This window comes from Saimiri boliviensis, chromosome 12, assembly GCF_048565385.1.
Source record: "Saimiri boliviensis isolate mSaiBol1 chromosome 12, mSaiBol1.pri, whole genome shotgun sequence".
NCBI lineage: Eukaryota > Metazoa > Chordata > Mammalia > Primates > Cebidae > Saimiri > Saimiri boliviensis.
Genome location: NC_133460.1, coordinates 47,164,300 through 47,192,046, shown reverse-complemented (window position 1 = coordinate 47,192,046; position 27,747 = coordinate 47,164,300). Strand labels below are relative to the sequence as shown.

At 44.2% G+C, this 27,747-nt stretch overlaps 2 protein-coding genes across 3 annotated transcripts in view; both read left to right on the top strand.

The window, feature by feature from the left end:
* The window catches only part of DNAJC12 (DnaJ heat shock protein family (Hsp40) member C12), an 86,277-nt gene that overhangs the window by 2,075 nt on the left and 56,455 nt on the right, over nt 1–27,747 (top strand). The window contains exon 2 of one of the 2 annotated variants that reach the window (XM_074382309.1): nt 20,835–20,958. The exons of the other annotated variant lie outside the window; for it this stretch is intronic. The gene's annotated coding sequence lies outside the window, so the exon portion shown is untranslated. The remainder of the gene's footprint in view (nt 1–20,834; nt 20,959–27,747) is intronic. 2 annotated transcript variants of the gene reach the window in all.
* Nucleotides 9,971–14,127, top strand: LOC141580506 (zinc finger protein ENSP00000375192-like; the record flags this gene model as incomplete). The annotated part of the gene is made up of 2 exons (XM_074381575.1): nt 9,971–10,132; nt 14,018–14,127. Coding segments are annotated over 2 exons (264 nt in total), but the record flags the coding sequence as incomplete, so codon positions are not given.

Here is a 27,747-nt window from a genome sequence, read left to right as displayed (position 1 = left end):
ATGAAGGGGCAAGCTTTTATTACCAAAGCTAGGTTGCAGAGTAGCATAGGAGTGATTTTCACATTGGTTTTTATCAGAATACACCCACTGAATGAACTTAACTCTATTGTATAGTATCATAAAGATATATTTCCTTTTTAAAGGACTCTCATTAATTAGTAAGAAAAAGATTGTAGCCTAGTTGGAAATAAAGAGTTCAGTTCACAGAAAATGGGACACACCTGGCTTTTAAACATATGAAAAATGTAAAACCTCACTCATAATACAGAACTATGCATTTACCTACAACAAAATACCAGTTTTTACCCATCAAAATAGTAAGGAACTGGCCAGGCACAGTGAGTCACACATCCTAGAACGTTGGGAGGCCCCACGGACAAATCACTTGGGGTCAGGAGTTTGAGACCAGTCTGGCCAACATGGCAAAACCTCATGTCTACTAAAAATACAAAAATCAGCTGGGCATGGTGGCAGGTGTCTGTAATCGCAGCTACTCAAGAGGCTGAGGCAGGAGAATCACTGGAACCCAGGAAGTGGAGGTTGCAGTGAGTCAAGATTGTGCCGCTGTACTCCAGCCTGGGTGACAGAGCAAGACTCTTCTTTTCTTTTCTTTCTACCTTTTTTTTTTTTTTTTTTAAAGATGGAGTCTTGCTCTGTCACCCAGGCTGGAGTGTAGTGGTGCAATCTCTGCTCACTGCAACCTCTGCCTCCTGGGTTGAAACGATTCTCTTGCCTCAGCCTCCCGAGTAGCTGGGATTACAGGAACCTGCCACCACGCCCAGCTGATTTTTGTATTTTTAGTAGAGATGGGGGTTTCACCATGTTGACCAGGCTGGTCTCGAACTCCTGACCTCATGATCCACCTGCCTTGGCCTCCCAAAGTGTTGAGATTACAGGCATGAGCCACTGCACCTGGTCAGCAAGATTCTATCTCAAAAAACAAACAAACAAACAAAAAGTAAGGAACAAAAACTTGATTATATATTACATTAGCAAGGATGTGAAGAGCCAGGCCCTCTTGTATAGTGATAATAGAATTGTAAATTGGTACAACTCCATGGAAGGTATTTGGCACCATTTATCAAAATATAAACTGAATGTACCTTTTAATCTAGCAATTCCAATCCTAGGAATCAGCTTTATAGAATTACTTTTGGCTGGGCGCGGTGGCTAACGCCTGTAATCCCAGCACTTTGGGAGGCTGACGCTGGTGGATCACGAGGTCAAGAGATCGAGACCATCCTGGTCAACATGGTGAAACCCCGTCTCTACTAAAAATACAAAACATAGGCCGGGCGCGGTGGCTCAAGCCTGTAATCCCAGCACTTTGGGAGGCTGAGGCGGGTGGATCACGAGGTCAAGAGATCGAGACCATCCTGGTCAACATGGTGAAACCCCATCTCTACTAAAAATACAAAACATTAGCTGGGCATGGTGGGGCGTGGCTGTAATCCCAGCTACTCAGGAGGCTGAGGCAGGAGAATTGCCTGAACCCAGGAGGCGGAGGTTGCAGTGAGCTGAGATCGCGCCATTGCACTCCAGCCTGGGTAACAAGAGCGAAACTCCATCTCAAAAAAAAAAAAAAAAAAAAAAAAGAATTACTTTCATATGTGTGAAATTACATATATTAAAGGATATTCATTGTGCTATTGTTTATATTAGTAGAAGACTAAAAATAAACTAATTGTTCCGTTAATGTGGAACTGGCTAAAGGTATTACCAGTACCCATCCTTATATGTACATAGATTATTGAACTCAAGAAGTGGGTTGGCTGGGCGCGGTGGCTCAAGCCTGTAATCCCAGCACTTTGGGAGGCCGAGGCGGGTGGATCACGAGGTCGAGAGATCGAGACCATCCTGGTCAACATGGTGAAACCCCGTCTCTACTGAAGGTGCAAAAAATTAGCTGGGCATGGTGGCGTGTGCCTGTAATCCCAGCTACTTAGGAGGCTGAGGCAGGAGAATTGCCTGAACCCAGGAGGCGGAGGTTGCGGTGAGCCGAGATCGCACCATTGCACTCCAGCCTGGGTAACAGGAGCGAAACTCCGTCTCAAAAAAAAAAAAAAAGAAGTGGGTAACAGAAGTTGTTCCTAGGGAGAAGAAATGGGAGACAAAAAGAAAAAACTGTGAAGGAGATTTAGTTTTTTAAATCTTTTGTGCCTTTTGAAGTGTTCACCATATATATCATACATACATGCATACATTCATATATCATATGTTACACATACTAAACATATAACAGTAGGGCTTTTCTGGCTGAAACAGCCTTCCCTAATGTCCAGCAGAGCACCCTGCAAAGACGTCACTGAGGATATCTAGAGTCCCCAGAAAACATAGTAAAAACCAGTGTCAGAAACGAACACAATGGGCACTGTGGCTCATGCCTATACTCACAGCACTTCGGGAGGCTGAGGAGGGCAGATCACCTGAGGTGAGAAGTTCGAGACCAGCCTAGCCAACCTGAGGAAAATCTGTTTCTACTAAAATTACAAAGATATTTGAATCTGAGTCACAGCACCAAAAAAAGAAACAAACAAAAAAAAAACAAAGATTAACTGGGCATGGTAGGCCTCTAGTCCCAGCTACCAGAGAGGTTGAGGCAGGAGAATCGCTGAACCTGGGATGCAGAGGTTGCAGTGAGCCAAGATCTTGCCACTGTACTCCAGCCGTGGTGACAGAGCAAGATTCCATCTCAAAAAAACAAAACAGTGACTCACGCCTGAAATCCCAGCACTTTGGGAGGCCGAGGTGGGCAGATCACCTGCAGTCAGGAGTTTGAGACTAGCCTGGCCAACATGGCAAAACCCCATCTCTACTAAAAATACAAAAATCAGCCAGGTGTGGTGGCAGGTACCTATAATTCCAGCTACTTGGGAGGGGGAGGCAGCATCACTTGAATCCAGGAAGCAGAGGTTGCAGTGAGCCAAGATAGCGCCACTGCACTCCAGCCTGGGCGACAAGAGCAAAACTCTGTCTCAAAACAAACAAACCCCAAGAAACAAAAAATAAAAAAAGAAGAAAAGAAAAAAGTTTCATAATCACATACTAAATAATCCAAAAATTTCAATGGCTAAATGCAACAGAAGTTTATCTCTCAGCTGGGTGCAGTGGCTCACACCTGTAATCCCAGCACTTGAGGAGTCTGAGACAGGCAGATCATGAGGTCAGGAGATCAAGACCATCCTGGCTAACACGGTGAAACTCCGTCTCTACTAAAAATACAAAAAATTAGCCGGGCACAGTGGTACACGCTTATAGTTCCAGCTACTTGGGAGGCTGAGGCAGGATAATTGCTTGAACCCAGGAGGTGGAGGTTGCAGTGAGCCGAGATCACACCACTGCACTCCAGCCTGGGTGACAGAGTGAGACTCCATCTCAAAAAAAAAAAAAAAAAAAAAAAAAGTTTATATCTCACATAGTAATCTAACATGGTTATTCCCTGGTGAGGCAGCTCTTTGGGACAGCTTTCCTCTAAAAAGTGAACAAGAGACCCTTGTTCTTTCCATCTTGTAGCTCTGCCATTGGACAAAGGAAATTAAGTAAAACCTGTTAAAGGGTTTTATAGACGAGTCCTGGAAGTTGAACCCACTACTCCTTCCCACATTCAACTTTATAGAAATCAGTCATGTGGCTACACACAAGGATGCCTTGGAGATTATATTGTTCAGAATGACAGATTAGAGTAATGGGCTAGCAGAGACAATGACCAGCACTAAAACGTGCTCTAGCTGTATGTCCAAGTTGTCAGCTAGATCCACTCATTCTAACTTTATAAAGTTTCCTGTTAGCCTTTCACCTAATGAATCCACTCCTTTAATGGTGTCATGGACGGAATGTTTGTGTCCCTCAAAATTCATATATTGGCCAGGCATAGTGGCTCATGCCTGTAATCCCAGCATTTGGGGAGGCCAAGGAAGGCAGATCATGAGGTCAGGAGTTCAAGACCAGCTTGGCCAATAGGGCGAAACCCTATCTCTACTAAAAATACAAAAGTTAGCCAAGCATGGTGGTACATACCTGTAATCCCAGCTATTTAGGAGCCTGAGAGGGCAGGAGATTGATTGGAATCCAGGAGGCAGAAGTTGCAGTGAGCTGAGCTTGTGCCACTGACGCCAGCCTGGGCAACAGAGCAAGACTCCATCTCAAAAAAAAAAAAAAAAAAAAATTGTATGTTGAATTCCTAACCCCCAAAATGATAGTATTGAGAGATGGGGCTTCTGAGATATGATTAGGTCATGAGGGTGGAGCCCTCACAAATGGAATCAGTACCCTTATAAAAGAAACCCCAGACAACTTGTTTACTTTGTTTTCCCCACATGAAGACACAGCAAGAAGATAGACTCCTGTAAACCAAGAAGAAGACACTTACATAAACCCAACCATTCTGGCACCCTGATCTCAGACTTCCAGCCTCCAGAACAGTGAGAAACAACTGTTTGTTGTTAAGCCACCCAGTCTATGATAATTTTCTATAGCAGCAGAGGTGACTGAGGCAAATTAGATCTTCTGATAAATAGAAGTATTCAATTTATTTATTTGTTTATTTTATTTTTTGAACAGAGTCTTGCTCTGTTGCCCAGGCTGGAGTACAGTGGCATGATCTAGGCTCACTGCAGCCTCCGCTTCCTGGGTGCAAGCAATTCTCCTGCCTCAGCCTCCCGAGTGGCTGGGGTTACAGGTGCCCACCACCTCGCCCAGCTAATGTCTGTGTGTTTAGTAGAGACAGGGTTTCACCATGTGTTGGCCAGACTAGTCTAGAACTCCTGACCTCATGATCCGCCCACCTCGGCCTCCAAAAGTGCTGAGATTACAGATGTGAGCCACCACAGAAGTTTTTTATATTGTTGTTGTTTTGAGACAGAGTCTTGCTCTGTTGCCCAGACTGGAGTGCAGTGGCGGGATCTTGACTCACTGCATCTTCCGACTCACAGGTTCAGTGATTCTCCTACCTCAGCCTCCCTGAGTAGCTGGGATTACAGGTGCCTCCAACCATGCCCGGCTGATTTTTGTGTTTTTAGTAGAGATGGAATTTCACCATGTTGGCCAGGCTGATCTCAAACTCCTGACCTCAGGTGATCCACCTGCCTTGGCCTCCTAGAGTGCTGGGATTACAGGCGTGAGTCACGGTGCCCAGCTAGAAGTTTTTTATATTGATGAAGATCAGATTACCATTTATTTTCTTTTATGAATTTTGCTGTTGGTATTATGTGTAAGAACTCTACCTAACCCAAGGTCACAAATATTTTCTTTAGTTTTTCTTCTGAAAATTTTCTTTTTCTTTTTTTTTTTTTTTTGAGACAGAGTGTGGCTCCATAGCCCAGGCTGAAGTGCAGTGGCACCATCTCAGCTCACTGCAATCTCCGCATCCTGGGTTTAAGTGACTGTCCTGCCTTGGCCTCCAGAGTAGCTAGGACTACAGGCACCCACCACTATGCCTGACTAATTTTTGTATTTTTAGTAGAGACAAGGTTTTGCCATGTTGGCCAGGCTAGTCTCGAACTCCTGACTTCAGGTGATCCACCTGCCTTGGCCTTCCAAAGTGCTGGGATTACAGGCATGAGCCACTGCACGTGGCCTCTTCTGAAAATTCTATAGTTGTCCATTTTACACTTAAGACTATGTTCATTTTAGGTTAGTTTTTGTATAAAGTGTGTGAATTGGGCCGGGCACTAATTAACATATCCATTATTGTCAGGTACAGTGGCATAATCCCAGCACTTTGGGAGGCCAACACAGGCAGATCACAAGATTAGGAGTTTGAGACCAGCCAGGCCAACATGGTATAACCTAGTCTCTACTAAAAATACAAAAAATTAGCCCAGCTTGGTGGTGGGCACCTGTAATCCAATCTACTCGGGAGACTGAGACAGGAGAATTGCTTAAACCTGGAAGGCAGAGGTTGCAGTGAGCTGATATTACACCACTACTCTCCAGCCTGGGCGACAGAGCGAGAGTCCGTCTCAAAACAACCACCACCAAAACAGACAAGAAAAAACGTATCTATCACCTCACATACTTATCATTTTTCTGTAAAAAATTTGAAATATATTTTTAGCCAATTTTGTAATATATAGTGCATTATTGATAACTATGGTAACCATGCCGTGCAATCTACCTCAGAAACTTACTCCTCTTGTCTAATGGATCATTTGGAAATGTAATTAATTTTCAATATTAACTCCAATTTTACTAAACTTACATATTAGGTCTAGGAGCTTTTCTGTAGATGCTTTGAAATTGGCTACATGGACTATCATATTGTCTGAGAACAGAGGGTTTCATTTCTTTTTTTTTTTTTTTCAAATCTGCATGCCTTTTATTTACTTGTTCTTGTCTTATCATACTGGTTATGATTTAATACATTGCTGAAGGGGAGTAAAGACAACAGATGTCTTTGTCTTGTCTTGTTCCAGATATTAGGAGAAAACATTCATTCTTTCACTATCTTTTTTAAGACACAGGGTCTCACTCTCTTTCCCAGGCTGGCGTGCAGCGGTGCTTACTGTAACCTTGAACTCTTTGGCTCAAGCAGCCCTCATGCCTCAGCCACCTGAGTAACTGGAACTATGGGTGCATGCCACCACAGCCAGCTAATAATTTTTGTAAAGACAGCATTGCCCAGGCTGGTTTTGAACTCCTGTGCTCAAAGGATCCAACCACCTTAACCTCCCAAAGTGTTAGGATTGGGACATAGGCATGAGCCACTGTCCCTGGCCCCAGGCTTTCACTAAATGGTGTGATGTTAGCTGTAAGTTTTTTATGTTTCTTTTTTTTTTTTTTTTAACAGATGTTCTTTCTCAGGTGAAGAAAGTTTCTTTTATTATTAGTTTGCTGAGAGTTTTTATTATAAATGGGTGTTAAAAGTTGTTAAATGCTTTTTTCGCATCTATTGAAATTATCATATGGTTTTCCTTCTTAGGCTGTTGAAACGGCGAATTACATTCATTGTTTTTGGTTGTTGTTGCTGTTGTTTGTTTTTTAAGACAGAGTCTTGCTGTTACCCAGGCCAGAGTGCAGTGGCGTGACCATAGCGCACTGCTGTAGCCTCAACCTTCTTGCCTCAGCCTCCTGAATAGCTGGGACTGCAAGGAAATGTGCCACCATGCCTGGCTAATTTTTAATTTTTCGGCCAGGTGCAATAGCTCATAACTATCATCCCAGAACTTTGGGGGGCCAAGGCAGGCAAAGCGCTTGAGCCCAGGAGTTTGAGGCTAGCCTGGGCCACATAGCAAAACCCTGTATCTACAAAACAAATAACAAAACAAACAAAACAAAACATTAACCAGGTGTGGTGGTGTGGGCCTGTTCCAGCTACTAAGGAGGCTGAGGTGGGAGAATAACCTGAGCCCAGGAGAAAAGGCTGAGGCTGCAGTGAGCTGTGATCACACCACTGCACTCTAGCCTGGGTGACAGAGCAAGACCCTGTCTCAAAGGTAATAATAATGATAATAATGATTTTTATATTTGTAGAGACAGGGTCTTGCTTTGTCACCCAGGCTGGTCTTGAACTCCTGGGCTCAACCAATCCTCCTGCCTTGGCCTCCCAAAGTGCTGGGATTATAAGCATGAGCCGTCATGCCTAGCCCATTAATTGATTTTTGAATGTTGAGTTACCATTGCATTTTTAAAATAACTCCCATCAGATTCAGTTTGCTAATATTTTGTGGAAGATTGTTGTATCTATGATCATCAGTGACATTGATCTGTGGTTTTAATTTCTTATATTTTTCTCTTGTTTTAATATCAGAGTAATACAGACTTTTTAGAAGAAGTTGGAAAGTGTTTCCTTCTCTTTTGTTTTCTGGTATTATTTCTTCTTTAAATGTTTGATAGACCAGAGTTGTCTGTGTTGGAGAATATTATAACTACAGATGCAACTTATTTGATAGATATAGAAATGTGCAGGTTACATATTTCTTCTTGTGTGAGTTTTGATAGCTTGTATTTTTCTTTTTTTTTTGAGATGGAGTTTTGTTCTTGTTGCCCAGGCTGGAGTGCAATGGCATGATCTTGGCTTACTGCAACCTCTGCCCCACCCCTGGGTTCAAGTGATTTTCCTGCATCAGCCTCCTGAGTAGCTGGGATTATAGGCACCTGCCATCACACTGGGCTAATTTTTGTATTTTTAGTAGAGATGGGGTTTTACCATATTGGCCAGGCCAGTCTTGAACTCCCAACCTCCCAAAGTGCTGGGATTACAGATGTGAGCCACTGCGCCGTACCTGATACCTTGCATTTTTCATGAAATTGATCCATTTAGGCGGGCGTGGTGGCTCACACCATTAATACCAGTGCTTTGGAAGGCCAAGGCAGGAGGATCATTTGAGCCCTGGAGTTCGAGACCAACCTGGACAACACAAGAAAATCCCACCTCTACAATTATTGTGGCACATACCTGTAGTTCTAGCTACTCAGGAGGCTGAGGTGCAAGGATTGCTTGATCTCAGAAGTTCAATGTTGCTGATTCTGAAATACTAGCTTGAAAAAAAAAAAAAAAAAAGAAGTTCAAGGTTGTAGTGAGAAGTAATCATGCAAGTGCACTCCAGACTGCAAGACAAAGCAAGACCCTGTCTCAAAGAAAATCAATTGGTCTATTTGTGTGAATCAATTTATTTATAGTATTCTTTTTTTTTTTTTTTAACATTTTGTCATCTGTGGGGTGATATCTCTTCTTTCATTCCTCATATTGGTAATTTGTGTCTTCTCTCTGTTTTCCTGCTCTGTCTGGCCACTATCAGAATTAGGCCATAACCAGCTGGGCATGGTCGCTCACATCTGTAATCCCACCACTTTGGAAGGCCGAGGCATGTAGATCACTTGAGGTCAGGAGTTTGAGACCAGACTGGCCAACATGGTGAAACCCCGTCTCTACTAAAAATACAAAAATTGCCGGGTGCGGTGGCTCAAGCCTGTAATCCCAGCACTTTGGGAGGCCGAGGCGGGTGGATCACGAGGTCGAGAGATCGAGACCATCCTGGTCAACATGGTGAAACCCCGTCTCTACTAAAAATACAAAAACTAGCTGGGCGTGGTGGCACATGCCTGTAATCCCAGCTACTCAGGAGGCTGAGGCAGGAGAATTGCCTGAGCCCAGGAGGCGGAGGTTGTGGTGAGCCGAGACCGCGCCATTGCACTCCAGCCTGGGTAACAAGAGCGAAACTCCGTCTCAAAAAAAAAAAAAAAAATACAAAAATTACCTGGGTATGGTGGCAGGCACCTGTAATCTCAGCTACCTGGGAGGCTGAGGCAGGAGAATTAATTGCTTGAGCTAGGAAAGCAGAGGTTGCAGTGAGTTGAGATCACACCACTGCACTCCAGCCTGGGCAATAGAGCAAGACTCCAGCTCATAAAAAAAAAAAAAAAAAGAATTGAGCCATAACCTTCCATTCTCTCCTCTCCTGGATTTCCCCACACTGTCCAACTACAGGGGCCTCTTTTCTCCATTCTCTGACTACAAAGATAAAATATCTCTTGGAGATTTAGCTGCCAAGCTGCCATATAGTTCTGCATCATTGGGGCCAACTTTTGGATAAAACAATGAAAGAAAAGAGAGAGAAAAAAACGGGGATGTCCCTTATACTCTTCAGATCACATGGTCCCTTTATCTCAGTTTCTTTGGCCTGAAAGACAGGTTTCTTGTTGGGATTTGGTATGTTCATGCCCTTGTCATCACAGTGCAGCCCTGTGACTGGGACTGTAGGTGGAGAAGGGTTAGAGAAGAAAAAGATCAGAAAAAAAAAAGTTTGGGCGGGGGCGGGGAAGGAGGATTCTCCTTTTCCTGGTCCACAGAAGCACGAGGTTTCTCAAGTTTTTGATGCCTGAGCCAACTGTGCAGTTATATGATATGATCGTCTTGCCTTTGGGTCAAAACCAGGAGATAAAAGTAGAAAATGGGAAACTCAACCTTGTATGTATCCTTCTTAGCCTTTGCTCCTCCTCTGCAGTCTGCTAATACTAATTTTTTTTTTTTTTTTTTTTTAGATGGAGTCTTGCTCTGTTGCCCAGGCTGGAAAGCAGTGGCATGATCTCGGCCCACTGCAACCTCCATCTCCTGGGTTTAAGCGATTCTCCTGCCTCAGCCGCCCGAGTAGCTGGGATTACAGGTGCATGCCACCGCACCCAGCTAATTTTTTGTATTTTTAATAGAGACAGAGTTTCACCGTGTTAGTCAGGATGGTCTCGATCTCCTGACCTCATGATCTACCCATCCAGGCCTCCCAAAGTGCTGGGATTACAGGTGTGAGCCACTGCACCCGGCTGAATACTAATTTTTTAGAGTCTTCAAGTATTTGCTTCCTATATTGTTCAGAATTTTTAGTTGTAATTATTGGGAAAGATAGTCTACAGTGGTCTTAATTTTGTCTTGGCCAGTAACAGAAATCTTGAGAAGTCTTTTTCTGATCACATATCATACTTCTTTTTTTTTTTTTTTTTTTTTGAGACGGAGTTTCGCTCTTGTTACCCAGGCTGGAGTGCAATGGCGCGATCTCGGCTCACCGCAACCTCCGCCTCCTGGGTTCAGGCAATTCTCCTGCCTCAGCCTCCTGAGTAGCTGGGATTACAGGCACGCGCCACCACGCCCAGCTAATTTTTTGTATTTTTAGTAGAGACGGGGTTTCACCATGTTGATCAGGATGGTCTCGATCTCTTGACCTCGTGATCCACCCGCCTTGGCCTCCCAAAGTGCTGGGATTACAGGCTTGAGCCACCGCGCCCGGCCTCTTTAAATGAAAATTTAATTTAAAAATATTTTTCCTGTGTGTTAAAAACCTTTCTTCCCAATTTAGCTATTACCATTGTTATACAACTTGCCCTAATAACGTTGATATAATTCTCATAGTTACTAAGAAAAAGGCCAGGTATGGTGGCTCATGCCTACAGTCTCAGCACTTTGGGAGGCCGAGGCGGGTGGATCACAAGGTCAAGAGATGGAGACCATCCTGGCCAACATGGTGAAACCCTGTTTCTACTGAAAATACAAAAATTAGCTGGGTATAGTGGTGTGAGCCTGTAGTCCTAACTACTCAGATTCAGGAGGCTGAAGCAGAAGAATTGCTTGAACTCAAGAGGTGGAGGTGCAGTAAGCCAAGATCATGCCACTACATTCCAGCCTGGTGACAGAATGAGACTCTGTCTAAAAAAAAAAAAAAAATTATTGGAAGTGCATTTCTTAATGAGATGAATAGCACTTTAAGTTATTTTTCAAGGCCAAGTGTGGTGACTTACACGTGTAATCCCAGCGCTTTGGAAGGCTGAGGAGGGTAGTTCAAGACTAACCTGGGCAACATGGTGAAACCCTGTCTCTACTAAAAGCACAAAAATTAGCTAGATGTGGTGGTGGGCACCCGTAATCCTAGCTACCGAGGAGGTTGAAGCAGGAGAATTGCTTGAACCTAGGAGAAGGAGGTTGCAGTGAGCCGAGATCATGCCATTGCACTCTAGTCTGGGTGACAAGAGCAAAACTCTGTCTCAAAAATAAATAAATAAATAAATAAATATTTTTTTCATTTAGTTTAAATATCTGTATATGAATATTAGTCATTACTAGAATGAGACTGGCTCAGCATCAAGCTGTGAAAAACCTTGTTTCACATATGTGAAGTGGAGGCAATTTTGTTATAGCTATGTCACTCAATTCTTTGAACTTTCTAGTTATATGCCAAGAATCACATAATTTTCTGTTTTCAAAAATTGTTTTTAATGACCTATCATCTAATGGTTAGTTTCTCTTTTGGTTTTTGGAAAGCAAATAACTGGAAACTACCTGACTTTCAAAAGGATTTATTACTCAATCATTACAGTCATTTCTTTCTCAGTTTGTGAGAAGTTTGGCAAGACTTTCCAACCATTAATGGTACCTAATTTCTTCTATTAGAGGCACCCTGTTTAAGAAAGTTTGGGGAATATTAAATATTGTTAATTTTTTTTTTCTTGAGACAAAGTTTCACTTTTTTTTTTTTTTTTTTGAGACGGAGTATCGCTCTTGTTACCCAGGCTGGAGTGCAATGGCGCGATCTCGGCTCACCGCAACCTCCGCCTCCTGGGTTCAGGCAATTCTCCTGTCTCAGCCTCCTAAGTAGCTGGGATTACAGGCACGCGCCACCACGCCCAGCTAGTGTTTTGTATTTTTAGTAGAGATGGGGTTTCACCATGTTGACCAGGATGGTCTCGATCTCTCGACCTCGTGATCCACCCGCCTCGGCCTCCCAAAGTGCTGGGATTACGGGCGTGAGCCACTGCGCCCGGCTCAGAGTTTCACTCTTGTTGCCCAGGCTGGAGTGCAATGGTGCGATCTCGGCTCACCGCAACCTCTACCTCCTGGATTCAAGCAATTCTCCTGCCTTAGACTCCCAAGGAGCTGGGATTACAGGCATGTGCCACCTCACCCAGCTAATTTTTTATTTTTAGTAGAGACAAGGGTTTCACCATGTTGGCCAGGCTGGTCTTGAACTCCTGACCTCAGATGATCCACCCGACTTGGCCTTCCAAGTGCTGGGATTACAGGCGTGAGCCACTGCGCCTGGCCAGTATTGTTAAATTCTATACAACACAAACTTTTCGATAAAATTATTTTATCTTATCAATCACCTTGAATATATTTTTCTCAAAACCTTGAAGTTCCAGATGTAGCTCCATGTGTACAACAATGATGTCCAACAGAAATGTAATGAGTCATGTATGTTATTTTAATTTTTTTTTTTTGAGATGGAGTCTCTTGTCACTCAGGCTGGAGTACAGTGGCACAATCTCAGCTCACTGCAACCTCTGCCTCCCTAGTTCAAACAATTCTCCTGCCTCAGCCTCCCAAGCAGCTGGGACTATAGGAGCATGCTACCACACCTGGCTAATTTTTGTATTTTTAGTAGAAATGAGGTTTTACCATGTTGGCCAGGCTGGTCTTGAACTCCTAACCCTAGGTGATCCACCCCCCGCTTGGCCTCACAAAGTGCTGAGATTACAGGCATGAGCCATCACATCCAGACAGATTAAATCAACTTTGGTGTAACATAAATTAATCCGTTTTGTATTGTAAGTGATAAAACATCTTAAATGTAAGGCTCTTATTATGCTGAGGCAGGCATACTGCTTGAGGACAGGAGCTTGAGATCAGTGTGGGCAATATGGCGAAACCATGTCTGTACTAAAAATATAAAAATTAGCTGGGCATGGTGGTGCACAACTGTAGCCCCAGTTACTCCAGAGGCTGAGGCAAGAGAATTACTTGAATCCAGGAGGCAGAGGTTGCAGTGAGCCATGGCTGAACTATTGTACTCCATCCTGGACAACAGAGCAAGACTCTGTCTAAAACAAAAAGTTGTGGCATATATATAAGCAAATGTGCATATGCACATATTGGTCTCTGGTGTTTGATTTTTAGGAACAGTTAAACAAGAACCATAAAATAATTCCTTTTTTTTTTTTTTTTTGGAGGTGGAGTCTCGCTCTGTCACCAGGTTGGAGTGCAGTGGTGCAATCTTCGCTCACTCCAACCTCCGTCTCCTGGGTTCAAGAGATTCTCCTGCCTCAGCCTCCCAAGTAGCTAGGATTACAAGCGTGCATGACCATGCCCAACTAATTTTTTGTATTTTTAGTAGAGACAGGGTTTCATGATCTTGATCTCTTGACCTCATGATCTACCCACCTTGGCCTCCCAAAGTGCTGGGATTATAGGCGTGAGCCACCATGCCCAGCCAAAATAATTCTATTCATTTAAAATGAAGCCTAATATGCCATTAATTTTTTAGATAACACCACACATTTTTCCCATGTATTTAGCAAAAAAGGGAAAATTATATAATGCTAAAAAATATATATGTATATATTTTTTAGACAGAGTCTCACTCTGGCACCTAAGCTAGAGTGCAGTGATGGTGCTCTGGGCTCACTGCAACCTCCGCCTCCCAGGTTCAACTGATTTTCCTGCCTCAGCCTCTTGAGTAGCTGGGATTACAGGCACATGCTACCACACTCGACTAATTTTTGTATTTTTAGTTGAGATGAGGTTTCACATGTTGGCCAGGCTGGTCTCAAAACTCCTGACCTCAGGGGATCCACCCACCTTGGCCTCCCAAAGTGCTGGGATTACAGGCGTGAACCACCACACTGGCCTGAAAATTAATCAGTTACTCCAGCTGTTAGAATATGATTTTGTTTTTTGGCCATAAAAATAATAAAATATCAAACATTTCAAAAATAGAGACAAGATGGGGTGGTAGGCAGAATTCTAAGATGGCCCCCACCCCAAGATTCTTGCCCCTTTGGTATGTATGCCCTGTGTGATCCCCTGCCCTTAAACATGGGCAGGGCCTGTGACTATGATGGGATATCTGATCCTTTGAACAGGCTATATTATAGAGGACTGTTTCAGCAGATGAGAGAATTTCCAGCTGGTTATAAAGTAAACTGCTATGTTGTGAGGATGGCTGTGAGAGGACCTTGACACAAAGAGCTTCAGGGGCTTCTGGGGCTGAGAGCAGATTGCTGACAGCCAGTAAGAGAGCTGGGACCTCAGGCATACAACTGGGAGAACTGAATTCTGCCCACAACCAGTAAGTTTGGAAGAGGACCCCATCACCAGCCTCAAATGAAATCAGACCCCATCACTACACCTTGATTGCAACCTGTGAGAACTGAGTAGAGAATTCAGTTAAATCCTGCAGGGACTCCTGGAAACTTAGATAATAAAGGTATGTTGTTTTGAGCTGCTAAATTTATGTTTCATAGTAATTTAAAATTTTATTTATTTATTTATTGAGACGGAGTTTCGCTCTTGTTACCCAGGCTGGAGTGCAATGGCGCGATCTCGGCTCACCGCAACCTCCGCCTCCTGGGTTCAGGCAATTCTCCTGCCTCAGCCTCCTGAATTTTATTTATTTATTTTATTTTTATTTATTTTTTTTGAGACAGAGTCTCACTTTGTCGCCAGGCGCCAGGCTGGAGTGCAGTGGCACAATCTTGGCTCACTGCAACCTCTGCCTACTGGGTTCAAGCAATTCTTCCGCCTCAGCCTCCCAAGTAGCTGGGACTACAGGCGCATGCCACCACGCCCAGCTAATTTTTGTATTTTTAGTAGAGATGGGGTTTCACCATGTTGTCCAGGATGGTCTCGATCTCTTGACCTCGTGATCCACCCGCCTCGGCCTCCCAAAGTGCTGGGATTACAGGCTTGAGCCACCGTGCCTGGCCTATTTATTTATTTATTATCATTATTTTTTGAGACAGAGTCTCTGTAGCCCAGGCTGGCAGGCTGGAGTGCAGTGGTATGATCTCAGCTCACTGCAACTTCCACCTCCAGGGTACAAACGATTCTCTTGCCTTAGCCTCCCAAGTAGCTGGACTACAGGCACCTGCCACCATGCCCAGCTAATTTTCGTTTTTTTTTTTTTTTTTTTTTTTTTTTTTTTTTTGAGACAGAGTTTCGCTCTTGTTACCCAGGCTGGAGTGCAATGGCGCGATCTCGGCTCACCGCAACCTCCGCCTCCTGGGTTCAGGCAATTCTCCTGCCTCAGCCTCCTGAGCAGCTGGGATTACAGGCACGTGCCACCATGCCCAGCTAATTTTTGTATTTTTAGTAGAGACGGGGTTTCACCATGTTGACCAGGATGGTCTCGATCTCTCGACCTCGTGATCCACCCGCCTCGGCCTCCCAAAGTGCTGGGATTACAGGCTTGAGCCACCGCGCCCGGCTAATTTTCGTATTTTTAATAGAGACGGGGTTTCACCATACTGGCCAGGCTGGTCTAAAACTCCTGACCTTGTGATCCACCCACCTCGGTCTCCCAAAGTGCTGAGATTACAGGTGTGAGCCACTGCACCCGGTCAGTTCATAGTAATTTTCAACATAAAAAAAAAAAAAAAAAAAAAAAAAGAATACGGATGGCCTATAGTAAGGAACTGAATATTACTGATATGATTTAATAAAACATGTTCTAGATGGATACAGTGGCTCACACCTGTAATCCTAGCACTTGTGGAGGCTGAGGCAGGAGGACTGCTTGAGTCCAGGAGTTTGAGGCTTCAGGGAGCTATGATAGCTCCACTGCACGCTGGCCTGGGTGACCCAGCAAGACCTTGTCTCATTAAAATAAAATAAATAAGATGAAATAAAATAAAATAAAATAAAATAAAAATTTTCTAACTACTGTATTGAATAATCCACTTTCACTCTAAAAGAAATTATAAAATTATGAGTGGGCCACGGTGGCATGCACCTGTATTCCCAGCTACTCAGGAGGGAGGATTACTTGAGGCCAGGAGTTTGGGGTTACAGTGTATTATGTTTGCTCCTGTGAATAGTCACTGCACTCTAGCCTGGGTAATACAGATGTTATCAAACAGAACTAGAGTCTGCTTACTCTATCCATACAGTTTTGAAATGTAGAAAGTGTTTATTTGTGGGGCAGCAAGCAAGGAGGATCAAGCAGCTAACACTTAAGTCCCAACCTCCTGGATGCCTTGCAGGTAAAGATGTTTTCTTTTTTTTTGAGACAGGATCTTGCTCTGTTGCCCAGGCTGGAGTGCAGTGGCCCCATCAGGGCTCACTGCAGCCTTAAACTCCTGGGCTCAAACAGTCCTCACACTTCAGTTTTCCAAGTAGCTGGGACTACAGGTGCGAGCCACCACACCCAGATAATTTTTTTTTTATTTTTGTAGAGATAGGGTCTCACATGTCGCACAGGCTGGTTTCAAACCCCTAAACTCAAACCATCCACCTGCCTGTACCTGCCACAGTGCTGGATATAGGCGTGAGCCACTGCACCTCGCCTGCAGGTACAGACTTTTAAAGGCAGGGGTGAATTTCAGGAAAGCAGAAGTTAAAGGCAAAAATCATAAACCAGTAGATGGAGGTTATGTATTGGTTTGACCTAAAAAGTTGGGTTATCTTGAAGTGAGGGAGGAGGGCGATTCCAGGTCATAGATAGATTCAAAGGCTTTTTTTTCTACGTAAGCTCTCGCTTGTGGGTGTGACTTCCTCCAGTTCCCTCAGGAAGAAATTTAGAACAAATTTGGTCACAGTTCAGTCTTCAGTTCCCCTTTGTCTGGGGCTTTGTGCCAGAGGATCCGTTTGGTGGGGGTCTGGGTTTCTAAAAAACAACTCAGACATATGTTGATGTTTTCTTTAGTTTCTGTAGGGGAACCAAACATCCTGTGATTTTAACTTCTTTACTGTAGCTTTAAGCTACCTTCTTTTTTTTTTATTGAGATGGAGTCTCACTCTGTCACCCAGTCTGGATTGCAGTGGCGCGATCTCAGCTCACTGCAACCTCTGCCTCCTGGGTTCAAGTGATTCTTCTGCCTCAGCCTCCCGAGTAGCTGGGATTACAGGCATGTACCACCATACCTGGCTAATTTTTTGTATTTTTAGTAGAGACAGGGTTTCACCATATTGGCCAGGCTGGTCTCGAACTCCTGACCTGGTGATCTGCCTGCCTCAGCCTCCCAAAGTGCTGGGATTACAGGTGTGAGCTCACCACACCTGGCAAAGCTACATTCTTGATTATCAAGTTGCTCCTTTACTTCTCAAGGCTAGCTAGGTGCATGGAATTTCCCTTGAAGGGGCTCAAGCTTTTCCTTTATTTCCATGCTTTGGGGGCCTGCAGGTTCCTGCGCCCCTAAAAAGGGTCCCTACTCTTTCTCAGGATCATCACCACTTCCGTAGTCCACATTAATTTCAGAACATCCCAACAAGACCAATATACCTCATTTATAAATCAGTAATTCCCCCTAAACAGAAATATCTTTAAGTCTGGGAAAGGCGGGAAACTCTAAAAAAGATTCATGGCATCTTGAGTAATATTAAAGGGACTGTTTTCAGTTGTTCATTGGGTTAGCGTCTTAGTAGTTCTCACACTTGGGACTTTGTCACACTGCAGTCATATTCAGGATGGAGGTTGGGAGTGACTTTTTTTATAAAGTGGGATGAGTGCTGTTACAACAGGGAACCAGGAAAGATAGCCTGAGATATGTTTTAGGGAGGGTACACATGGAAGTTGAAGGTGCGGAAATATAATTTCTTTTTCTTTTTTTGACACAGAGTCTTGCCCTGTCGCCAGGTGCCTGGCTGGAGTGCAGTGGCATGATCTCGGCTCACTGCAACCTCAGCCTGCTTGGTTGAAGCGATTCTCCTGCCTCAGCCTCCAGAGTAGCTGGGATTACAGTCATGTGCCACCACACCCGGCTAATTTTGTATTTTCAGTAGAGATGGAGTTTCTCCATGTTGATCAGGCTGGTCTTGAACTCCCGACCTCAGGTGATCCGGCCACCTCTGCCTCCCAAAGTGCTAAGATTACAGGTGTGAGCTACCGTGCCCAGCCCTACTTACTCTTAAATTCAGCATAGATTTGTTGAACCCTGTGCAAATGCACTGTGTTTTTTCGGAGTGTGTATAGTGGGAGGTAAGGGAGATAGTCCCACTAGGGAAATAGATTTATGTACAGAAAACTCAGATATACAACTATTTCATTTAGGCGCCACCTATGCTCCTGAAGATCTCACAGCAATTCAAACCACATTTTTCAAGATGAATTTGGACAAAGAACTGCGGCAAAACCATTTCTGTTTTGCAGCTAAAGTGGCAACAATATTTGCAATGAAATCAGGACATCTCAGCTTTGAAATCATGTAATTTTGATAATTTTTTTTACTTTGGGAAATTTGCATTATTTCCAAATTTACACATTTAAAGAATATTTATCAATACTCTTTTTTTTTTTTGAGACGGGATTTCACTCTTGCTACCCAGGCTGGAGTGCAATGGCGCCGTCTTGGCTCACCGCAACCTCCACCTCCTGGGTTCAAGCAATTCTCCTGCCTTAGCCTCCTGAGTAGCTGGGACTACAGGCACGCGCCACCATGCCAGCTAATTTTTGTATTTTTAGTAGAGACGAGGTTTCACCATGTTGACCAGGATGATCTGGATCTCTTGACCTCGTGATCCAAGTGCTGGGATTGTAGATGTGAGCCACCGTGCCTGGCCTTAATACTCTTATATCACAGGATTTCACCATCTTATAATTCAAATTCTCAGTGTGTCTGCACTGTCCAAGGAAGAAAAGTACTGTAACTGAATTAAATGTTTTGAGGAGGTCTCCTTATTCTGTAAATTAAACATCTGGTGTCGCCAGTGCTTGGCAGAGTGTAGGGTACTTGGTGGATGGGCAGCATGTGACTACTGCGTTGGACTCTCTCTCCAGGTACGCAGTGCATGTGGTGGAAATCATCTGGTTTCAGAAAATCGTGAATAAGTCAAAAGAGACTTTTTTTTGGTGGTTGGGGGGGGGGGTGTTGTATGTGTCAAACATTAAAATATTTTTAAAATTAAACAAAACAAAACAAACCAGGATGGTAGAGGCAGCTTTGTTCTCCCTGAGGCTAGAATGCAGTGGCTCAGTACCACCTCCCATCAAATTGGGATTTTCACTTCCCCTACTCTCCAGTCAAGCTTTTAGTGCAAATGGAGGGGGTGGGGTTGGAGGTGGGAAGAATGGGAGGTGGTGGTTCTTCCTTCAAGCATTCTTTCCCACTCAGACCAAAGGGCAAACCCTTAATTAAGAGAGCTGGAAGAGGGTCCATCTGAAAACACACTCGAAAGCAAACCCAGGGCACTGCCAAGGGAAAGGGAAGAGGTAAGGGGAACTGAGCCACAGGAGGACTGTATCCAGAGTGGCCAGTCTCCTCTAGACCACAGAGCTCAAAGGTCGGGGTTGGGGGGAAGGGGAGGGCGGTTTGCTTCTAGATCAGCCCTCAGGCCCTCATGTGACCCAGGGATTGGGAAGATACCAAAATCTAAATCTCAATGTAGATCTCAAAGTTTATTTTAAATAATGCAATAGTAGACAATGACAGTAAAAAGGCTCAGTGACTCTTTGCAGGGGATCAATGTAAAGACAAAAAATGGAACCCAGGTGGAACTTGGCTGGCGGTGGTTTCCAACCTTGACTTGTTTTTAAAATCCTCTGGGGATTTCTTAAAATCCCGATGCTAAGTTTGGACTTCAGATGAACTGTGACAGAATCTGTAGGGGTGGGACCCAGGTATGAATATTTAAAAAACTGCTCAGCTTATTCCCATGTGCAGTGAAGGCTGCTTTTGAAGAGAGCTGAGAGCCCACCTCTTACCTTCCAGGCAGAAGCTCATTGCATTTTAGTTACCTTATTCTATGTATAAATTGAGCTGATTTAGTCTGCCGTAAATACTCTAGGGTAGACTTGATATTGGGAGTATATATTGCACAGGAACTATGAAGAAGGGTTTTGTTTATTTGTTTAGAGACAGCCTTGCTCTGTCCCCCAGGGTGGAGTGCAGTGGTGCAATCTTGGCTCACTGCAACCTCTGCCTCCCGGGTTCAAGCAATTCTTGTGCCTCAGCCTCCTGAGTAACCGGGATTACAGGTGCCTGCCACCATGCCCATGTCTGGCAAAGGTGTTATATTTTTTATTAGTTGGCTTCTTCCCTTTCCTTTTTAAATTTATTTTATTTTATTTTATTTGAGATGGATTCTTGGTCTGCCTCCCAGGCTAGAGTGCAGTGGCACGATCTTGGCCCCCTGCAGCCTCTGCTTCTTGGGTTCAAGCGATTTTCCTGCCTCAGCCTCCCTAGTATCTGGGATTACATGTGTTCACCACCACGTCTGGCTAATTTTTGTATTTTTAGTAGAGGCTGAGTTTCACTATGTAGGTCAAGCTGGTCTAGAACTCCTAACTACAGGTGATCTGTCCACCTTTGCCTCCCAAAGTGCTGAAATTACAGGCATGAGCCACCGCGCCACGGTAGCTTTAAGTGAACTAACTTAGTGCTACTCGGAGGCCTGAGAGACTCTGATTTAATCTCTCTAGGCCTCAAGTCTCACTCTGTTGCCCAAACTGGAGTGCAGTGGCATGATCACGGTTCATTGCAGCCTCCACCTTCCGGGCTCAAGCAATCCTCCCACCCCAGCCTCTGGAGTAACTGGGACTACAGGTATGTGCCACCATGCCTGGCTAATTTTTTTTTCTTTTTTTTTTTTTAATTGCACTTTAGGTTTTGGGGTACATGTGAAGAACATGGAAGATTGTTGCATAGGTACACACATGGCAGTGTGATTTGCTGCCTTCCTCCCCATCACCTATATCTGGCATTTCTCCCCATGCTATCTCTCCCGAACTCCCCACCCTCCACTGTCCCTCCCATGTTTCCCCCTGACAGACCCCAGTGTGTGATGCTCCCCTCCCTGTGTCCATGTGTTCTTATTGTTCAACACCCGCCTATGAGTGAGAACACGCGGTGTTTGATTTTCTGTTCTTGTGTCAGTTTGCTGAGAATGATGGTTTCCAGGTTCATCCATGTCCCTAAAAAGGACACGCACTCATTGTTTTTGATGGCTGCATAATATTCCATGGTGTATATATGTGCCTTGCTAATTTTTAAATATTTTGTAGAGACTGGGTCTCACTGTGTTTTCCAGGCGTATCTTGGACTCCTAGCCAGAAACAATACTCCCACCTTGGCCTCTCAAAGTGTTGGGAATACAGGCGTGAGTCACCACATCAGGCCCCATATTTCTTTATTAGTTAACTTCTTCCTCCTACTTTTTTCTTACAGAGCACAGTAGTCTTAAATGAGTTGGTAAGCATTTCTCCAAGCAATTCAAAGAGCTTGATTCAATTTCATTCTTCCATAGTACATGTGTAGTTAGAAATCAGTTTACATTTGGGAAACAAAGCTCAAAGCTGAGAAGCATCGAGATTACACGGATAACCCTTCTGTGACAAGGTCAGTATTTTTTTTTGTTTGTTTTTGTTTTCGTTTTTTTTGAGACAGAGTTTCACCCTTGTTACCCAGGCTGTAGTGCAACGGCGCGATCTCAGCTCACCGCAACCTCCACCTCCTGGGTTCAGGCAATTCTCCTGCCTCAACCTCCTGGGTAGCTGGGATTACAGGCATGGGCCACCATGCCCAGCTAATGTTTTGTATTTTTAGTAAAGACGGGGTTTCACCATGTTGACCAGGATGGTCTCCATCTCTTGACCTCGTGATCCACCCACCTCGGCCTCCCAAAGTGCTGGGATTACAGGCTTGAGCCACCGCGCCCGGCAAGGTCAGTATTTTGAGTGTTGTGCTTCCTAGGCTAATGTTCTGCCCACCAGATTTGACTGCTTAGTTACAGCAATAAAGGAAACTACTTAGTGTCATCTTGTCTTCACTGTTCTAAAGGTCTTTGCTTGTTTAAAAAAAAAATGTGGGCCGGGCACAGTGGCTCATGCCTGTAATCCCAGCACTTTGGGAGGCTGAGGCGGGCAGATCACCAGGTCAGGAGTTCAAGACCAGCCTGACCAACATGGTAAAACCCTGACTCTACTAAAAATACAGAAACTAGCTGAGTGTGGTGGCGTGCATGTGTAATCCCAGCTACTCAGGAGGCTGAGGCAGGAGGCAGAAGTTGCAGAGAGCCAAGATCACGCCACTGCACTCCAGCCTGGGAGACAGAGTGAGACTCCATCTCAAAAAAAAAAAAAAAATATGGTGGAAAGAACACAAATGTCCATGAACTGCTTTGGATTTTAAAAAGTGGCATAGCTATATAATGGGATATTATTTGGCTATAAAAAAGAACCAAGTGGCCAGGTGTCATGGTTCATGCCTGTAATCCCAACACTTTGGGAGGTTGAGGCTAGAGGAATGCTTGAGCCCAGGAGTTTGAGACCAGCCTGGGCAACATAGGGAGACCCTGTCTCTACAAAAATTTTAAAAATTAGCTGGATGGGGTGGTATGCACTTGTGATCCCAACTACTTGGGAGGCTGAGGTGAGGGGATCACTTGAGCTCAGGAGGTCAAACACTGCAGTGAGCCATGATGGTGCCACTGCACTCCAGCTGGGGTGACAGAGCAAGACCCTGTCTCAACAAACAAAGAAGAAAAGTACTCATATATACTACAACATGAATGAACCTTTGAAACATTATGCTAACAAACCAGTCACAAAAGATGACATGTTACATGATTCCATTTACATGCAATATTCAGAAAGAGCAAATCTACAGACACAAAAAGTAGATTAGTGGTCGATTAGGGTGGGGGATGATGGGGAGATAGAGGGGTGATAGCTAAACTATATGGGGTTCTTTTAAAAGTAATGCAAATGTTCTAAAATGGATTGTGGTGATAGTTGTGAATATACAAAAAGCCATTGAATTGTACACTTTAGGTGAATTGTACGGTATGTTAATTACATATCAATACATCAATTTTTAAAATATGAAAAGATATTCAACTTCATAAGAAGATAAATGAACATTGAAACAACAGCGAGCAGCATTCGCTTCAGCAGCATGTATACTAAAATTGGAACTATACAGAGGAGATCCGTGAATTTTTTTTTTTCACTCTTGTTGCCCAGTCTGGAGTGCAATGGTGTGATCTCGGCTCACTGCAACCTCCGCCTCTCAGGTTCAAGCGATTGTCCTACCTCAGCCTCCTGAGTAACTGGGATTACAGGCGCCTGCCACCATGCCCAGTTGATTTTGTATTTTTAGTAGAAATGGGGTTTCTTGCCGGGCGTGGTGGCTCACGCCTGTAATCTCAGCACTTTGGGAGGCCGAGGCGGGTGGATCTCAAGGTCAGGAGTTCGAGACCAGCGTGGCCACAATGTTGAAACCCCGTCTCTACTAAAAATACAAAAACTAGATGGGCACGGTGGCACGTGCCTGTAATCCCAGCTACTCCAGAGGCTGAGACAGGAGAATCGCTTGAACCTGGGAGGCGGAGGTTGCAGTGAGCCGAGATCGTGCCATTGCACTCCAACCTGGATGACAGAGTGAGACTCTGCCTCAAAAAAAAAAAAAAAAAAAAAAGAAAGAAATGGAGTTTCTCCATGTTGGTCAGGTTGGTCTTGAACTCCCAACCTCAGGTGATCCACCTGTCTTGGTGCTGGGATCCGCCCTCCCAAAGTGCTGGGATTACAGGCGAGCCATGGCGCCCGGTCAAGATTAGTGATATTAAACATTTATGTAAAATAAAACCTGAGAGTGACCAACCATTTTTCACTCATCAGAGTGGCAAACATTTAAAAGTCTGAAATATTTATCCTGGACGAAAGTATGGGAGGGCCGGGCACGGTGGCTCAGGCCTGTAATCCCAGCACTTTGGGAGGCCGAGGCAGGTGGATCACGAGGTCGAGAGATCGAGACCATCCTGGTCAACATGGTGAAACCCCGTCTCTACTAAAAATACAAAACATTAGCTGGGCATGGTGGCCCGTGCCTGTAATCCCAGCTACTCAGGAGGCTGAGGCAGGAGAATTGCCTGAACCCAGGAGGCGGAGGTTGCACTGAGCCGAGATCGTGCCATTGCACTCCAGCCTGGGTAACAAGAGTGAAACTCCGTCTCGAAAAACAACAACAACAAAAAACAGAAGTATGGGAAAATCGGTGCTCTTGTGTACCATTGGTGGAAGTTATAAATTGTGGCACCCTCTTGAAGGGAAGTCTGCTAAGATCTTTTATGATTCGATACACATGTATGTTTTGATTTAGCCACTCAGTTCTAGGAATTTATTGCACTGTATATATATTAAGCATGAAAATGATTACTGCAACATTGTTTGCAGTAACAAAAACTGAAACAATCAAAAGTCTGTCAACACAGAATTGAGTAAAATAAATTATAAATCATTTACGAAATTTATAAATACCATGACACTATTTTTTTTTTTTTTTGAAACGGAGTTTCGCTCTTGTTACCCAGGCTGGAGTGCAATGGCACGATCTCGGCTCACCGCAACCTCCGCCTCCTGGGTTCAGGCAATTCTCCTGCCTCAGCCTCCTGAGTAGCTGGGATTACAGGCACGCGCCACCATGCCCAGATAATTTTTTCTATTTTTAGTAGAGACGGGGTTTCACCATGTTGATCAGGATGGTCTCGATCTCTTGACCTCGTGATCCACCTGCCTCGGCCTCCCAAAGTGCTGGGATTACAGGCTTGAGCCAACGCGCCCGGGCCATGACACTATTTTTTAATTCTTATTTTTATTATTATTTTTAATAGAGATGGGGTCTCACCATATTGGCCAGGCTGGTCTCGAACTCTGACCTCGTGATCCACCTGCCTTGGCCTCCCAACGTGCTGGGATTACAGCCTTGAGCCACCACACACGGCCTTCCATGACACTGTTAAACAAACATAGGGGTCATATTTTAACAGTGAATAAGGTAGCAAGCACTTAAATGAACATGGTAATCTCTAACACAATGATGGAGAGTGACTTCGATTGGGTAGTATTTACTTGACGGGTGTCACAACAGGTGTCTGTGAGCGAGTGACATAGGAGCTGGCATCTGAGTGAAGAAACCTCACCACAACCTCCACCTTCTGGGTTCAAGCGATTTTCCTGCCTCAGCCTCCTGACTGAGGAAAAGAAAGTGGTCCAGGGCCCAGTGCAGTGGCTCACATCTGTAATCCCAGCACTTTGGGAGGCCAAGGCAGGTGGATTGCTTGAGCCCAGGAGTTCAGGACCAGCATGGGCAACATGGTGAAACCCTATCTCTACAAAAAATAAAAAATTAGAGAGGCTTGGTAACATGCACCTATAGTCTCAGCTATCAGGGAAGCTGAGGGGGAAGGATCCCTTGAGCTCAGGAGGCGGAAGTTGCAGTGAGTACAGCGGGGCAACAGTAGAGTGACACCCTGTCTCAAAAAGAAAAAAAAAAAGACAAATTGTCCAGGAAGATAATGTAGTGAGGGCAAGGGTTGGCAAGTTCAAAGATCTGAGTGGTAGAAAATGAAGTTAGAGTGGTAGTCAAGAGACACATCATGGGTTTAAACAGAAGAATAAATATGAAAACATCTGGAAAGATACACAAGAATCTTATTAACAGTGACTATTTTGTGGGTCGGAACAGATTCTCCTGATGAGAATGATTAGGACTTTTTAATTTCCTATATTCTACTAGAGTTTGAATTTTTAGAGCATTTTAATGTGCATAAAATAGAAATACACTTCAAAGGAAAAAAATGTTAATAGGGAATTATTGAGCAGGAATCAGGGAAGGTAAACACTGTACCTAGCTGCTTGATAATTCCTTTGGTTCTAGTCCCCCTTGCGGTGATGATGAGGTAGTGCTGGTGACTGTGTCCAAGCACAAACATTCTAGAGTGAGAGCTAAAATATCTTTTTTTTTTCTTTTTTTGAGACGGAGTTTCGCTCTGGCTGGAGTGCAGTGGCACGATCTCGCCTCACCGAAACCTCCGCCTTCTGGGTGCAAGCAATTCTCCTGCCTCAGCCTCCCGAGTAGCTGGGACTACAGGTGCATGCCACCATGCCCATCTAATTTTGTATTTTTAGTAGAGACGGGGTTTCATCATGTTGCCCAGGCTGGTCTCCATCTCTTGACCTTGCGATCCTCCCGCCTAAGCCTCCCAAAGTGCTGGGATTACAGGTGTGAACATGGCGCCTGGCCTAAAATATCTTTAATAGAATTCTGAAACACTCAACAGAAGTTTGAATTCTTGAAATTGTGTAATCCTTGCCAAATGATGGATGGGAAAAATCATAAAATTGCTATTACAATCACAGCACTCACCAGCTGTATAGCATGAAGCAGAGGCCAGCAAAGTCTTTAGTTTTTAAAATTGAAACATCAGGAAAACTCTCCACTGGGATTGTCTTGAAATGGTACAGCCTGAATGCCCAGGCCCTGGTCACCATCTCTTCTGAGCTTTTGCTCAAGCCTATCCTGCCCTGACTTCGCTTTGGCAAAGCTGCCTCTTCCTCCCTTCTTGGTCAGCTACAAAGCTTCCCCAACAACTCACTTTGTCTCCCACATTAACTCACCCTTTAGCACTTTTTGATGAGGATAAAAATAGCTGACATTTATGAAGCTGTTATGGGGTACCAGATACCACAATAATTCATGCTACCTTGTTCAATCTTCAAACGAACCCTGTGATGGAAGTGCTGTTTTTATCCCACTTGTACAGATGAGGAGGGGAAATCTGAGGCACAGAGCCATTAAGTGGGATCATACAGCTGGTAAATGGTAGCTGACCAAGAAGAAAGGAAAAAGCCACCTTTTCCTCCCTTGTTGGTCAGCTCCTGGCTAACATGGTGAAACCCTGTTTCTAATAAAAATACAAAAAAAATTAGCCAGGCGTGGTCATGGCCTGTAATCCCAGCTCCTCAGGAGGCTAAGGCAGGAGAATTGCTTGAACCTGGAAGGTGGAGGTTGCGGTGAGCCGAGATTGTGCCACTGCAATCCAGCCTGGGTGACAGAGCGAGACTCCGCCTCAAAAAAAAAAAAAAAAACAAAAACAAAAACGTAAGTGACACTGTGATAAAGTCTGGCCACTGACACTTGGCCTCAGTATCAGAAAGAAACAGGGAGTTGTGACAAACTCAATACCACATGCCCCATCTAGCGGGGAGGGTATTCACAGCTCAGCTCCAGGCAAATGTTACCACTTGGAATGGCAAGCGGACCCAAAGTTTTCAGATCTTTCAATTTTGCAAGAGAAGGTAGAAGCATGGAGTTTTATGTAAAATCTCTCAATTTTGAAATGTTAGCAATTAATTCACAATTTTTTTTTTAACATGGTTTGGGAGGCCTGATTTGACGTATGGGTCACAAGTTCAATCTTCTCTCTTTAGCTGCAATGCAAGTTCCTTATGGGAAGAACCACTAAAATAGATTCCTTTTACACCTCCTACAGCACTAGGTATATACCACGTTCTCAAGGAAATTTGCTGAGCCATCAATCTTCTCATGAATATTGTT